The sequence below is a fragment of the Cebus imitator genome, unplaced genomic scaffold (assembly GCF_001604975.1).
Source record: "Cebus imitator isolate Cc_AM_T3 unplaced genomic scaffold, Cebus_imitator-1.0 Scaffold64, whole genome shotgun sequence".
NCBI lineage: Eukaryota > Metazoa > Chordata > Mammalia > Primates > Cebidae > Cebus > Cebus imitator.
The window spans coordinates 3,415,451-3,432,478 of record NW_016107379.1 but is presented as its reverse complement, the minus strand read 5'-3'; the positions used below and the strand labels follow the sequence as shown (position 1 = coordinate 3,432,478).

Genomic DNA, 17,028 nt, shown 5'->3' with positions numbered 1-17,028 from the left:
GAGTAGGTATGTGATGGCGTTTGAGAACTGTAGATCCATAGTTGAGGTTCATGTAGGGTAAAGATATTACCCCGATCATATTATGGTCTGTAAGTGAGAGAGCTGTGCCTGGAGCTCAAGTCTTACGATTCCTGATCTAGGACACTTTCTACAACATGATTTTGCAATATACAAGCCTATAATATGTGACTAAAGCAGGTGAGTCACCCCTTGTAACAGGCCCTAGTAATGGCACTGCCACCAAACGGCTGTGTGATATTGGGCAAAGACTTACCTTGTTTGGATCTCAGTTTCCTCCTAGAAAAATGAGGGTAGAGGTTAAGCTGGCGATCCCAAAGCCTCCATACTGCCCTAAACTGTGGATCTAGATCCAGTAGAATGCTGGGTCACAGGACTCTAGAGAGTTTTTCAAACTCAAAGGTCTGTCATTCCTTGATGGTAGGCAGCGGTTTTTGGAAGCGGGTGACACAGCAAATATCAAAACACCTAAAACTTACAAGAGTTGTTTCTGCCTGATGGCCTTTATAATTAATTTTAGTTTTTTAGTTTTTTTGTTTTTTGAGACAGAGTCTTGCTCTGTCACCCAGGCTGGAGTACAGTGGCGTGACCTCGGCTCACTGCAACCTCCACCTCCCAGGTTAGAGCAATTCTGTCTCAGCCTCCTGAGTAGCTGGGACTATAGGTGCATGTCACCGCACCCAGCTTATTTTTGTATTTTTAGTAGAGACGAGTTTCACCATATTGGTCAGGCTGGTCTTGAACTCTTGACCTCAGGTGATCCATCTGCCTCAGCCTCCCTAAGTGCTGGGATTACAGGCATGAGCCACAGCACCCAGCCTAAATAGTTAATATTTAACATTATACTATAGTTATCCAAGTAATTCAGGCCAAAGATTTAGAAATAAAACAAAAACAAAGTCACTTTTAAGGTGTACATTTGCCAGATAGATAGATAATTTTTTTTTTAACTACAAGAGTTTGGGAATGAATTACTCTTTAACAAACGACTCTAGATATACATGAAAATTGGAAGGACTTTCTATGCATATGATAATCAATTTAAAGACAACATTTAAAATAATATTGTTGCCACTCTCAAAAAGTGATAATATAACAGCTGATGGTTTAAAAAGCAGAGGACAGAAGCCTCCAAACTTATGGCACCTTTATATCTCAGAAAGCTTTTTTACATGCCTAGGCCACAAAAATACCTGTGTTTTGATTATTGAATTGTAAGATCTACACAACCTAATAGTAATAGGTCTTGTGTTGTCCAAAAGATGTTGATGTTTTTCTCTTGCAAACTTAAAAGATCCTGCAGTGCCTCTGTGAATAGCATTGCCTGGTTAAAGTTGAATTTCAGATAAATAACTAATTTTTTTCATGTTAAATTTTTTTTCTTTTCTTTCTTTTTCTTTTTTTTTTTTTTTTNCAAAGTGCTGGGATTACAGGCTTGAGCCACCGCGCCCGGCCTCAATTTTTGTATTTTTAATAGAGACAGGTTTCACCATGTTGGCCATGCTAGTCTCAAACTCCTGACCTCAGGTGATCCACCTGCCTCGGCCTCCCAAAGTGCTGGGATTACAGGCATGAACCATCACGCCGGCCTAAAAAGTTTTCTTACGGTCCCAGAGCTGTCTCATGTATTTTAAAGGTAAATGCAACTATTAGGAGGTTAGCATACTCTTTTAGGGTGATAATTATTTTTTCCTTGCATGTGGTCTGATAGCAATTTTAGGAACTTGGCTTCTACTGTTATCAGGGGAGAGAAGTAGCATGCAAAGTAGAGCTGAAATCTTAGGAGGCTAAGAAAAAGCAGGAACTTATACCTTACCATTAAAATAATTTAAAAAGTAAAAGAAGAACCAACTGCCAGTCATTTAAAACATTTGGTTCTGCTTTTGTAGGTTCCTAAATGCTGAGAGAACACACAAATCTGAGTAAAAGAAGACATTTTGTTTTTTTTTGAGACATAGTCTCACTCTGTTGCACAGGCTGGAGTGCAGTGGCACGATCTCAGCTCACTGCAACCTCTGCCTCCTGGATTCAAGCAATTCTCCTGCCTCAGCCTCCCAAGTAGCTGGGATTACAGGTGCACACCATCATGCCGAGCTAATTGTTGTATTTTTAGCAGAGATGGGGTTTTACCATGTTGGCCAGGCTTGTCTAAACTTCTGACCTCAAGTGACAGGCCCACGTCAGCCTCCAAAAGTGCTGGGATTACAGGCATGAGTCACTGTGCCAAATTTTTAAATAGGGAATATTTTCACATGCAACCAATTTTTTTTTAAACTTTTTAAGTTTTTTGAGACAGAGTCTTGCTCTGTTGCCCAGACTGGAGTGCAGTGGTGTGATCTTGGCTCACTGAAACCTCCATCTCCCAGGTTCAAGCAATTCTCCTGCCTCAGCCTCTGGAGCAGCTGGGATTACAGGTGCCCGCCACCATGCCTGGTTTGTTTTTCTTTTTTTGTTTGTTTGTTTGTTTTTTGTATTTTTAGTAGAGACTGGGTTTCACCATTTTTGCCAGGCTGGTCTCGAACTCCTGACCTCAAGTGATCCACCTGCCTCAGCCTTACAAAATGCTGGGATTAAAGGTGTGAGCCACTGGGTCCAGCTCCACATGCAACCAATTTAATGGCAACAAATGTAAAAGGTAAAAAATATCATATAATCAAAGAACTTCTCTTATCTTTGTTCCCCACATATCCAGTTTCTTACAACAGAAGCACCCATCGTTACTGGCTTCTCTCTTTTTGAGACAGGGTCTCATTCTGTTGCCCAGGCTGGAGTGCAGTGGATGATCATGGCTCCCTGCAGCCTTGACCTCCCTGGGCTCAGATGCCTCTCACCTCAGCCACCCAAGTAGCTGGGACTACTGGTACGCACCATCATGCCCAGCTAATTTTTGTGTTTTTTGTAGAGACGTGGTTTTGCCATGTTGCCCAGGGCGGTCTTGAACTCCTGGGCTCAAGTGATCTGCCCACTTCGGCCTCCCAAAGTGCTGGGGTTACAGGCATGAGCCACTGCACCTGGCTCCTGTGTTAAGTATTTCTTCACTATTACATAGGACATGCACTAAAAATTATTTATTGCTTATCTGAAGTTCACATTTAACTAGGTGTCCTGCACTTTTAGTTACTAAATACTGCAGCTGTACCCATGCATTTACTGGTGCTCCCCAGCCTGCCTTGTACAGAGTTTGGAAACCACGGTCCTATATCCCTAGGCCAATTTTTTAATGTAAAATTTGATTCATTTTAAGTAAATTATATACAGGAATTTTTTTAAAATTGTTTTAAATATAATTTAAATTATCAAAATGTTTTTTAACTGAACTTGTGACCAGAGACATTTAGATCATGAAGAGTGGGCTTTATGCTCACTAATGAGAGTCTGGCTATGCATATGGGGCCCTGAGCTATAAATTGTGGCTTCCCCAATTCTCCTCGTGTCACTTGAACAAAACCTAAGTGTCAGACCAGAGCTTCTGGTGTCTTCCATGGGACTTCATTCAACAGCTGGAGCAAATGAAGTCAGGTTGATTTTTTCAAAATTTTTCCAATTTTGGTGTCTCATAGACATAATCATTTATTAGGACTAGAATTTCTTCAGTTTAACAACAGAAATAATAATTCATTATGGAAAGCAAATCTGGAGGCCTTCTTCATTGTGGTGCCAAGCTAATCATTAAATTGCAACATTTTTCTTTTAGGAAGCTCTGTAGATATGCTGTACACTTTTGCAAATTGCTCAGGACTGGACTTGATCTTTGGCCTAAATGCATTATTAAGAACAGCAGATTTGCAGTGGGACAGTTCTAATGCTCAGTTGCTCCTGGACTACTGCTCTTCCAAGAGGTATAACATTTCTTGGGAACTAGGCAATGGTAAGTACCTGAGGGAATAATTGATTAATAAGGAGATGCCCCACTAGCATTATTTCTTCCTATTTATGACACTCTTTTTAATATTAGCAAATATACTTCTGCCTGGGCACATTCTTACAAGTGTTCAACAATGCAACTTTTGGAATGGCAGATGGCAGAAAACTCCTGTATCTATTCCAGAACCTATTATTGCTAATCTCAGTTTACGTTACATTTGAAGTGAGAACCAGCTGGAGCTAGCAACCTTCCTAGCTCCCAAGTTCCCTTGAGATTTTCAGAATCACTTAACCCTATTATGCTTGGCAGGCTGGCTTCAGCAAAACTGGGAAGTTAGTAGTTTGTTTTATTCATCCCTTCCTACCTGGGTCAAGCTCCTGATTGTCTCCTTCGTCACAATTTTTTGCAAAGAACTTGTAAATTCTAACTATAAGTATTCATGATTAGCCACATTTATTCAAAACAAAGAGTGCTTTTTCCACATATCAACCAATAGAAATGAGGATTAAATGGGAAATGAAATGTAGTAATAAGGTGAGCACATGTCTTCTTCCTCCTCAAACTTTTGTTTTGTTTTGTTTTTTGAGACAAGGTCTTGCTCTGTTACCCAGGTTGGAGTGCAGTGGTATGTTCATAGCTCACTGTAGCCTCCAACTCCTGGGCTCTTGCAATCTCTCACACCTCAGCCTCCTGATTAACTAGTACTTCACTATGCCTAGCCAATTTTTTTTTTCCTTTATCTTGTTGTGGTGTCCAGGCTGGTCTCAATCTCCTGGCCTCAAGTAATCCTCCTGCCTCAGCCTCCCAAAATGCTGGGATTACAGGCATGAGCCACTGTGCCCGGTCCCAACCATTTTTTTCTAAAGTAAATGAGGTTATTAGATATGGAGCATAGGCTACTTCCCAGATATCCATATATATTGGTTTGTTACCCTCATTATTAACTTCAAATTGTTCAGTAGCCCCTCATAGCTCAGTTATACAGTTAAAATTTTTGTTTTGTTTTTCTGGAGTATCTTATCTAGAACTACGAGTTTTACTTTACCTATTTTTTTTGAGACAGAGCCCTGCTCTGTCACTCAGGCTGGAATGCAGTTGCATGATCACGGCTCACTACAGCCTCGACCTTCTGGCCTCAAGTGATCCTCTCCCTCAGTCTCCCAAGCTGGGGCTACAGGTGTGCACCACCACATCCAGCTAATTTTTTTTTTTTTTTTTTTTCGTGGAACAGGGTCTTACTGTTACCCAGACTGGTCTCAAACTCCCGGCCTCAGGGGATCCTCTTGTCTCAGCCTCCCAAAATGCTGGGATTACAGGCATGAGCCATAGCACCAGGCCTGATTTTACTTTTCTTGACTTTGAATTATAAGTTTTTGTAATTTGGAAAATGTTTTGTTGCTTTTACATACTTCTGTATGTTTGCTTTTAAATACATTTCTCAATATATATTTTGAGAATTGCTGTCTTTCAGAACCTAACAGTTTCCTTAAGAAGGCTGATATTTTCATCAATGGGTCGCAGTTAGGAGAAGATTTTATTCAATTGCATAAACTTTTAAGAAAGTCCACCTTCAAAAATGCAAAACTCTATGGTCCTGATGTTGGTCAGCCTCGAAGAAAGACTGCTAAGATGCTGAAGAGGTAAGAACCAGAGGATGCAGAATCCCTTTTCTTTTCTCCTTTTTTTTCTTGAGACAGTCTCACCACTCCACCCAGACTAGAGTGCAGTGGTACGATCACAGCTCATGGCAACTTTGACCTCCCAGGCTCAAGCAATCATCCCATCTCAGCCCCACAAATAGCTGGCACTACAGGTGAACACCACCACACCTGGCTACTTTAAAAATTTTTTTTGTAGCGATGGGATCTCCCTTTGTTGCCCAGGCTGGTCTTGAACTCCTGAACTCCTGTGCTCAAGCCTTCCTCCCATCTCAGCCTCCCAGATTGCCGGGATTACAGACATGAGCCACCATACCCAGCCACCACTTTTCTGGGAAAAAAAAAAAAAAATCTCTCTGGTAGACAATCCTCAATAGTCCACATGTTATTAAACAATTTGCTGCCTGAATACATGATTTGCCAAAAAAATAAAATTTTGACTGGTTCAGAATATCAAGAGATCTGAGGCAAATGACACCTATGATAAAATTTGCTATCAAAATTAGGAATTTTGTGTTCACCTGATCCTAAAGCAGTAACCAGCCCATTTTTAGGGACTAAAACTCTCATGCATATATTGTGCATATATATGTATTATCATATGACGACTGAATGATAACTTAGTATAATTTTTTTTTCTAGTTTCCTGGAGGCTGGTGGAGAAGTGATTGATTCAGTTACATGGCATCAGTAAGTATGTCTCCTATTCTTAATACTAGGAAAGTAAGGCTAGTTTTATTTATTACCTAGTTTTCAAAAAGTTAGTTCCACTTAACTGCCAATTGATTTTGCAGTTCAAATAAGAAACAAATAGTGTCTCAATTAGCACAGTACTCCAGTTTTAATATTAATAAAACAAAAATTTAATGTTATTTTAAATAATGTGGGGGTTTCTATAAAGATCAAAGAACAGTGCCAATTAAACCGTGGAACATATGAGTAGCTAAAACCAATTACTTGCCAAAGAATCAGTAACCCAGGAGTGCATGTACTTGCCCCCGTGTTTTTTCAAGACAGAATAATAGATTTCTAGTTACTTGCATAGAACAGACACTTCCTCATATCCCCCTTTTATCTTGGTCTTTCCCTAGTAGAACTTCTACCTTTTCTTAGTAGCAGGTGAGTGGGAGAGGCAAGAAGGAGAATAAGGTCAGCAATTAACCTAAAAGTAGAAAGTAAAGTTTTTTTTTTAATATTTTCTGAATAATTTAGCTACTACTTGAATGGACGAACTGCTACAAAAGAAGATTTTCTAAACCCTGATGTACTGGACATTTTTATTTCATCTGTGCAAAAAGTTTTCCAGGTAATAGTCTTTTTATAAATTTTTAATGTAAAACCAGAATCCCTATTTTATAGTCTAGCTAGTTCTAAATCCTACAGGTATATATATGTACATGTTTTTCTAATTTTAGAGAGCAAATTTATTCACTGTTGGTTTCCCCCTTAGCATTGGGTCTTACCCCATGTATGTGATTAAAAATTTGAAATATTTCCAATAGCCTTTAGTAGAATTAACTCACATAGATGATAAGAGTGGGTTGGTTTACTTCCTATTCCTTCCACAGCCTTCTATTCCAATAAAAGAAAATTTCCCAAGACCTAAATGACTATGAACATATTTTATAACTATGTAGGATAGATGGGTCTAGGAATACAAGGTTTTGAATGCTGTTTAACACCACAGGTGAAGCCACACATCAACTCTTTTGCAATTACCGTGGATTCTTTTCTGTTCTATAGGTGGTTGAGAGCACCAGGCCTGGCAAGAAGGTCTGGTTAGGAGAAACAAGCTCTGCATATGGAGGCGGAGCGCCCTTGCTATCCGACACCTTTGCAGCTGGCTTTATGTGAGTGAGGCAGCACTGGCATTAGGAGTCAAAAGTGCAGTTCTTCTCCACCCTTCTATTCCATTGAAATAGCTCCCCAGCCAAAAAGCAGATCAAAGATAGTTTCAGTGGCTGAGTTCCAAAATTCATACCAGATTTCATGAGAAAATGATTTACTAAAGCTTGATGGACATCTTTGACAAGTGTCCCAATTAATCATTGTAAGGATGAATTGTTTTAGAAATGTTGTCCTTTAATTATGGCCCATACAAATGTCAAGTAGTACTTACGCTAAAGAAATGCATTGTAAAAGAATGCATGTAGCTGTGTCTGGTACTTCCCTGTGATTCCAACACGTTGGGAGGCCGAGGTGGAAGGATTGCTTGAGCCCAGGAGTTTGAGGCCGCAGTGAGTTATGATAGTACCACTGTACTCTAGCCTGGGCAACAGAATAAGACACTGTCTTTTTTTTTTTTTTTCCCCTCTGTCACCCAGGCTGGAAAGCAGTGGCACAATCTCACCTCACTGCAACATCTGCCTCCCAGGTTCAAGCAATTCTCCTACCTCAGCCTCCTGAGTAGCTGGGACTACAGGCACATCACCCATCTGGGCTAATTTTTGTATTTTTAGTAGAGATGGGTTTTGCCATGTTGCCCAGCTTGTCTGAAACCCCTGAGCTCAAGTGATCTGCCTGCCTCAGCCTTCTAAAGTCATGATTACAGACATGAGCCACCGTGCCCGGCTACACCCTGTCTCAAAAACAAAACAAAACAAAACACACACACACACACACACACACACACACACACACACACACAAAACACAGCTTAGAGCATATTACAAGCTTTGTCTCTCAGGAGGATACTTAGTGTATGTAGCTATAATTCATAGATTCCCAAGGAGTTTAGAGCCTGAAGTATAAGGTCCCATCAGAGGGACTATCATTGAATGTAAAGATGTATTAAATCATCGCATTATCCAACACCACAAACTTGATTGCTTTAAAATACTGGTTTAGTTACATTCAGTAACTCTGTTAGTGCTTTTAATCTATAGTGCTATATCCCCACACTGAAATTTTTTCTCTTTTCTCTCCCACCTTCATTCTTTTTTCTCTCCCCCTCATCCTTCTAAGCCCAGAATACTGTAAAGCACAAATCCTTTATGCTCATGGAAGCATGAAGAATAGAGAAAAGAATGGAGATGTTTGTTTTGCCATTAACTAAAGATCTGGGTGTCAGGGAGAGGGGGATAGAGATGGAGAAGTGGAAAGAGGTGTCGATAATAGCTTAGATGCAATTCTACTTATTTTACATTTACCCCTGCCGACTGCAACTTTTTCTTCAGCCCTCACACTGTGGATGTGCAGGGACCTCATAGGATGAAGAACTGTCGATAGGGGTGGGAATTGGTCCACTCTGCTTTGTGGAAGTTGTCTCACCCTGAAAGGGATACCTCTAGCATGGTAATAGTCTTCTAGGATTTGTTATTGTATGGAAAGATGTAAAGGGACGGATTCTGCTGCTGCTGCACGCAGTTGCCATTTCATTTAGATGACTTATGTATAATTGATGACCTCCCTCAAAGATGAATATGTTCAGAACCAGGCATGGTGGCACGCACCTGTGGACCTGTAGCAGCCCAACTGGTTCACCTTGCCTACTGCCTAGACAGAGCAGATTATCAAGACAGAGGAATTCCAATGGAGAAAGTAATTCATGCAGAGCCGGCTGCACGGGAGACCAAAGTTTTATTATTACGCAAATCAGTCTCCCGGAACATTCTGGGATCAGAGTTTTTAAAGATAATTTGGTGCGTAGGGGTTAGGAAGCAGAGAGTGCTGATTGGTTAGGTTGGAGATGGAATCACAGGAAGTGCAAGTGAGGTTTTCTTGCTGTCTACTGTTCCTGGGTGGGATGGCAGAACTGGTTGGGCCAGATTACCCATCTGGGTGGTGTCAACTGATCCATGCAGTGCAGGGTCTGCAAGGTATCTCAAGCACTGATCTTAGGTTTTATAATAGTGAGGTTATCCCCAGGAACAATTTGAGGAGGTTCAGATTCTTGGAGCCAGAGGCTGCATTACCCCTAAACTGTAATCTCTAACGTTGTAGCTAATTCGTTAGCCCTACAAAGGTAGACTGGTCCCCAGGCAAGAAGGGGGTCTTTTCAGAAAAGGGCTATTGTCAGTTTTGTTTCAGAGTCAAACCATGAACTGAATTCCTTCCCAAAGTTAGTTCAGCCTGTGCCCAGGAATAAACAAGGACAGCTTAAAGGTTAGAAGCAAGATGGAGTCAATTAGGTGGGATCTCTTTCATTGTCATAATTTCCTCAGTTACAATTTTTGCAAAGGTGGTTTCAGTCCCAGCTACTTAAGAGGCTAAGGCAGGAGGATCACTGGAGCCCAGGAGTTTGAGGCTGGAGAGAGCTATGATCACGCCACTGCACTCCAGCCTGGGTGACAGAGTGAGACTCTGTCTCAATAAATAAATAAGATCAAGATGGTGTGCAATTAGAATTGAGTGATTTTGTTTCCAAACCTGAAGAAAGCCTGGTCTCGCTCTGTCCCAGGTGGCTGGATAAATTGGGCCTGTCAGCCCGAATGGGAATAGAAGTGGTGATGAGGCAAGTATTCTTTGGAGCAGGAAACTACCATTTAGTGGATGAACACTTCGATCCTTTACCTGTAAGTGACCATCTTTTTCATAATTCTTGAAGAGTAGATTAAAGTCAACTTGGGAATCCTGGTGTTAACCTTCTATGAATAATCAGTCCTCTCAATAACTAGCCGAATCGTGAGATGATGAATTTAGGAAGACCCTTAGATATCATCCAATCTAACATTTTTTGCGTGCGTTTGAAGAGAAGAAATCAAAAGCTAGGAATAACTTGTTAAATGTGAGCCATTTGGGGCATAGTGTGGATTTTGTTTAAAAGAGGGATAATTTGAAATTTTATGACTCATTGTACAAAATAACAACTTGGATTTTCAAATGTTTTACAAAGTAATCAGTTATAATTGCCTATAGTATGCTTCAAAACATTTTTTATATTATGAAATTGTAATTTATTTAACTTTAAAATGACCCAGTACCATATATTTGCTTAAACATGTTACGCTAAGAATTTACTGTTTTGTTAATAATCTTCAAGATACTTAGGAATAAAGTCTCACTTCTAACCCTTCCTTCAACTTCAACTACAGCTGGTGCTAAATCAGGAAATGTTTCTTCCCAAAAAGCCTCGTGGAAGATCTATATGTCTAAATATATGTCAGAGATAACATAGACATAGCCCTGAGAAGCACGACCTTGATTTTTATAGTCTAAAATGTCATTTGCAGATACTTATTTTCTAAGAATAATTCCTAAAGGAATTATTTGAATGTTGTAGGAAAGCTAAGAAATTTGCAAAGAGCATATGTGAAAATATAAGCTAGGCTTTTGTGGTTTGCGGATAGATTTCCCAACAAAATTGCTTTTTATCTATAGTGGTCCAACATATTACTCATCCTTTTTTAGAAAATTCTTAGAAAAGTGACCTTGCAAAAATGGAATTTATCTTTCCCCATGTCATCTATAGAGTTAAACTAAGCTAAGCATAGTAATTTCACTAGACAAACATTCAAAATCTATTCCTGACCTTTTTATCTCATCTCATCCAAATTTTCCCAGGGCCCAGACATAAACCTTTGACTTACAAACTCTTTGTATATGCACTAAATATGCTTCTCCTTCAAGGTTCTCAGTCAGCTAGAAAAACTTGCAAGAGCAAATGGTACCCTTGACACTTGTAGATCCAAGGGAATTAAACTTAAACTCACTGAACATGTCTGTGAATTCATTTGATTTGCATGACGGTCCTGTAAGGTGACAAGGCAGGTATCTTGGATCCATTTTTTAAATAAGGAACTTCAAATTGAGAAGAGATCGCATGATTTACAGGAAGCCACGCTGTAGTCCTATGTTACTCTGAAAATCCCATTCAAATCTTGCCTCTGAGGCCCACATGCTTTCTACCCTACTACTAGTCATTGACCCATGTTTATGTGTCCTTTGAAAACATTTAGTTGATTCCACTCTTGTCTCCAGTGAAAAAGGTGAATTTAAGCAGAGAAACAAAACTCATTTGTCTTGTTAAGTCTACTTTCCCTCAATTCAAGAAGGAAAGTTGGGGTATGTGTTGAGTGGTGTTTTATTTATTTATTTATTTTAGTATTTTTTAAATTGAGACAAGGTCTCTCTATATTGCCCAGGCTGGTCTCAAACTCCTGGGCTCAAGTGATCCTCCTGCATCAGCCTCCCAGTGTTGGGATTACAGGTGTAATTGTGCCCACCACCGACCCTAAGTTTTTTAAGAAGAACTTTTACTATCGAAAATTTTAATCCACAATGGTTGAACTAATTTACACTCCCACCAACAGTGTAAAAGTGTTCCTATTTCTCCACATCCTCTCCAGCATCTGTTGTCTCCAGATTTTTTAATGATCACCATTCTAACTGGCGTGAGATGGTATCTCAATGTAATTTTGATTTGCATTTCCCTAATGACCAGTGCAATGAGAACACATGGACACAGGGAGGGGAGCATCACACACTGGGGTCTGTTGGGGGGAAATAAGGGAGGGACAGTGTGAGGGTGGGGAGCTGGGGAGAGATAGCATGAGGAGAAATGCCAGATATAGGTGAAGGGAAGGAAGGCAGCAAATCACGATGCGATATGTGTACCTCTGCAACAATCTTGTGTGTTCTTCACATGTACCCCAAAACCTAAAATGCAATAAAAAAAAAGAAAAGAAAATTTTAATCATATACAAAATACAGAGGAAAGTATATGGACCCACTTTAGAAGACTAGAATATGCCATCCCAAAATATGCCACTTTGGCATAAGGATTATTTTGAGCTGAAGGCAACTGGGAAGAAACATGTAGAAGAAAAGTTATCTGTCCTCCTCCATTTGCCTAAAAGCAGGATATAAATTTACAGAAGTCCCCTGCTTCCCTTTCTACCAGGAAAAACAAGAGTTAATCACTGAAGATAATTTCAGAACCTTATTGGTCTAAAGATGGCTCTAGAAGAATCTATATTACATATTCATTTATTTTCCTTCCCACAATTTGCCACCCCTAGAGACTCAAAACCCTTTTCCTTTGTCATGTCTGTTGCCCAAAAATTCATTGTTCTTTGTTAAAGATGCTATATAACCTGGAGTTCTAAGCCACCTTGTTGAGAATTACTTGTTCCCTTGGTATTTTCTGCATATATATATATATGTGAAATATATATGTTAATATACTTACATTTGTTTTTCTCTTGCTTTATGTCTTGTTACAGAGGTCCATCCCAAATAAGAACTAAAAGTAGAAGGAAAATTATGTTTTCCTCCTGTATACTTTGATCTTGTTTAATCCATAATCCTACCCACTTTTTTTATAAATACTTATACATTGCATAAGTATAGGCAGTTGCAGTTTAGTCAAGTTTTATATGATTTTACTTTATTTTTCATTTTTTTAAAAAAGAAAAATGATACTCTACTTGTTGTAGTTTTTTAAGACAAAGGCTCGCTCTGTCACCTATTAGATTACTTTGAAGCAAATCTCAGATATATTATTTTATCTATAAATATTTCAGTATGTGCTAGGTGTGGTGGCTCACACCTATAATCCCAACACTTTGGGAAGCTGAAGCAGGAGGATCACTTGAGCCCAGGAGTTCAAGACCAGCTTCAGCAACAAAGTGAGACCTCCATCTCTATAAAAAAGTCAAAAAGTTATCTGGGCATGGTGGCACATGCCTGTGGTCCCAGCTACATGAGAGGCTGAGGCAGGATGATCACTCGAGCCCAAGAGGTTGAGGCTGCAGTGAGCTGCATTCACACCACTGCACTCCAACCTGGGCGACAGAGTAAGACCATGTCTCAAAAAATATATATGTTTTAGTATGTATCCTTTTTGTAAAAACAGAATACTTTCATCTTACTTTATTAACAATAATTCATAATTCCTTAGTATCACCAAATATTTTGTCAGTGTTTTACATTTTCCTTATTGCCTAAAATATTGTTGATAATTTATTCAAATCAGAATCCAGACAAGGTCCATATACTGCATTTGGTTGATACGTCTCTTAAGCTTGTTCATCTTTAAGTTCTTCCTCCCTTTCTTTCCTCTCTTGTAATTTATTAATGTGAAAAAACAGGTAACTTGTTCTATAGGTTCTGTAGTACTTCCCACGTTCTGGAGTTTGCTAAATTTTTTTCCTGTGATGTCATGTTCCTCTGTCCCCTGTATTTCCTATAAACTGGTAGTTATACCTAGAATCTTCAGTTTGTTTAGGGTTTTTTTAATTATCATTATTTTTTGCAAGAATTCTTTATTATGTGCTTCTGGAAGCTCAAATGTGCTTTGAGCTTCCCAGGCTGGAGTGTAGTAGCACAATCATAGCTCACTGCAGCCTTGACCTCCTGGGCTCAGGTGATCTTCCCACCTCAGCCTCCTGGGTACCTGGAACTACAGGTGCACACCACCACACCTAGCTAATTTTTTAGAGAAGGGGTTTCATCATGTTTCTCAGACTGGTCTTCAACTCCTGGGTTCAAGCGATCTACCCACTTCAGCCTCCCAACATGCTGTGATTATATTTTGGCCACTGTGCCTGGTATAAATAAAATTATTTGTCTCTTAAACAGATGGAAGTTTTGCTTTAAAAATTTGTCTTTGTGCTGTGTGTGTGTGTGTGTGTGTGTGTGTGTGTGTGTGTCTGTCTGTCTAAAAGTTTGGCTTTGAGCTTTGCTTTGAATTCGTAAATGAAAGATAACCAAGAATACTTAAACTCTGATCATTCTTGACAGATATCCCCTAGAGGCTATGGCCTTTTGAATTGTATCCTCCAGTGATAAAAAGCAGCAAGCAAGCTATTGCTCTCAGATTCATGGTGGTCACACGGGAGGAAAAAAAAAAAAGAAAAGAAGAATCCTATTTAAAAGCCCCGAGGATAACAGTGATACTCTTTGTAGGATAACAATTTGCTTGTCACTGGTTTCGTTAAATAAGGAAGTAAGTAAAGATCTATTTTTGTCTCTTTTTCTCCCCAACCACCACAACTAGGATTATTGGCTATCTCTTCTGTTCAAGAAATTGGTGGGCACCAAGGTGTTAATGGCAAGTGTGAAAGGCCCAGAGAGAGAGAATCTTCGAGTATACCTTCATTGCACAAACATTAACAAGTAAGTATGAAACACACCCTTTACCAATCAAGTTTTAGTGGGTAAGCACGTAACTTTACTCAAACCGCCCTGTTGCATGTATCTATACATTGCATAAGTATAGGCAGTTGCAGTTTAGTCAAGTTTTATATGATTTTACTTTATTTTTCATTTTTTTTAAAAAGAAAAATGATACTCTTCTTGTTGTAGTTTTTTAAGACAAAGGCTCGCTCTGTCACCCAGGCTGTAGTGCAGTGGTGCAATCTCAGCTCACTGCAACCTCCGCCTCCCAGGTTCAAGTGATTCTTGAAAAGGAGAACAATAATAACCACAGTGTTGTTTTCAAAAGTTGCAACCAGTTTCTAGAGTTGAGAAGCCACAGAGATTTTTGTAGCCTCATACTCTTGCTTGAGGTAGCAAAAAATGTTCCTAAATCTCAGGAATATTCTTAGATAGGTTTCAATCTATCGTTCCTGATAAGATGATACTGAAATACTAATTCCAGCCAAGAAAGACCACCTACTATTTCCCACTGTTGATGACTGGGAATTCTGTGGATAGTGAGGACTCCACTGGGAAGTAGTGAGGGGAATGGTTTGAATGGATAAATTCGTTAAAATGTCAATAGATTTAATATTCTTATTTGTTTCAGTCATTTTATAAGGCTAGGAAAAGCCCGTTTGTATGGTTATAATTTGAATTCACATGAACCCACAAAATTTGCCTTTTACCTTCCTATGTCTGAAAATGGATAGTCTAGCCGGCTTCCTAGCAACCCAGTTGGCAGAGCTGTGAGGATCTCAGCATGCTTTAGCTCAGACATTGGCAGCATGAAGAGCAATGATTTTAATCGTGTTTTCAAAATAGGACCACACGAGTGGTCTAATAGGATCATACAAGAAGGATACTCAGAGGATCCACTGTAATTATGAATACGAATACTTAGGATCACATTTGTAATTGAGTTTTTAATTACTTAAATTAGATAAATATTTTTATTGAGTTAACCTATTTGCTTTTAGTCCAAGGTATAAAGAAGGAGATTTAACTCTGTATACCATAAACCTCCATAATGTCACCAAGTACTTGCGGTTGCCCCATCCTTTTTTTAACAAGCAAGTGGATAAATACCTTTTAAGGCCTTTGGGACCTGATGGATTACTCTCCAAGTAAGTAATTTTCCTTGTTCATTTCAAACTTTCAATAAATTTATTGGTGTTTATCAGAACAGAGAATTTGGACAGGGAGCAAAAAACAAAGTAAACTATTTCAAGTTCTAAGAAGGCTTAATATTCAGGAAATTTCTGTGTGAATACTTACCAAGATGAGTATAACTCACCCTGAGTCTAAAGCAAAAGGATGTGAACACAAACTAGCAGTTACTTAGAGAATAAGTTTTCATTTCAAACTAACTTGACATATCAAGATCTACTCAACACATTTAAATTATTTACTCTAAAAAGACACAATTCTTGGTAACACATTCAGTAAAGCAAAATATACCTACATATAATTGCTATCAAAGGTATGTGGGTTGGTATAAAATATCATACTATGTGAGATCAGTGTGATTCTTTTACAGCATTCATTTTTACAGAAAGAAAAAGAATAGCTAGAGTGTACTTTTTAAGTAGATTCTCATACACTTAAGTTCAAAAACCAATTATTGACTACATAATTCACTGGAGTGCCAAAAAATGACTACGAGTCTTGAAGAGTTAGGCATATAAATATTTTAAGGTTTCTGTTCAATGTATGTTGGAAGGAGTTTCTTTCTCATGACTATTCTCATATTGGAGCATAAAAAGAGTTTACAGCCTTGGCACAGTGGCTCATGCCTGTAATCCCAACACTTTGGGAAGCTGAGGCAGGCAGATTGCTTCAGCCCAGGATTCGAGACCAGCCTGGGCAATATGGTGAAACTCTGTCTCTACAAAAAATACCAAAATTAGCCAGGAGTGGTGGTGCATGCCTATGGTCCCAGCTACTTGGGAGGCTGAGGTGGGAGGATTGCTTGAGCTCAGGGGGTCAGGGCTGCAGTGAGCTGTGACGGTGCTCCTGTCAGCCAGCCCGGGTGACAGAGTGAGACCCCGTCTCAAAATAAATAAATAAATAAATAAAAATTAAGAGTTTACAAAATTCTCAAAATCCTCCCATCTTTGCAAATGCCACATAAGTGATATGTTCCAGGAATATTAGCCTCGGAACCTGAGGCAGTCCAGTAAGCATGCTTTCTCCAACGTCCTATCCCCCACAGACAAACATCATTAACACTGGTTACTGTTCTTTTATGTTTTTTCCCTCTCTATGCTTTATTTTACTCTAACTATAATCATATAACATGTAATAGGAAAAAGGCAAGGTTGGGGGAGAAGTCCAGAAGTCTTCCCAAAAGCCTTTCTAACATCGCCTCTGTAGACACTTTTTTCTTTTTTCTTTCTTTCTTTCTTT

At 39.2% G+C, this 17,028-nt stretch overlaps 1 protein-coding gene across 2 annotated transcripts in view; it reads left to right on the top strand.

Annotated features, from left to right (window-relative positions):
* HPSE (heparanase) overlaps positions 1–17,028 on the top strand; it is a 48,856-nt gene that overhangs the window by 25,163 nt on the left and 6,665 nt on the right. Inside the window, exons 4-11 of one of the 2 annotated variants that reach the window (XM_017530240.2) lie at positions 3,713–3,886; positions 5,355–5,523; positions 6,184–6,231; positions 6,754–6,847; positions 7,285–7,391; positions 9,941–10,055; positions 14,480–14,598; positions 15,600–15,746. In XM_017530240.2, the coding sequence (XP_017385729.1) occupies positions 3,713–3,886; positions 5,355–5,523; positions 6,184–6,231; positions 6,754–6,847; positions 7,285–7,391; positions 9,941–10,055; positions 14,480–14,598; positions 15,600–15,746 (973 nt within the window). The remainder of the gene's footprint in view (positions 1–3,712; positions 3,887–5,354; positions 5,524–6,183; positions 6,232–6,753; positions 6,848–7,284; positions 7,392–9,940; positions 10,056–14,479; positions 14,599–15,599; positions 15,747–17,028) is intronic. The other variant, XM_017530241.2, reaches the window with a different exon arrangement.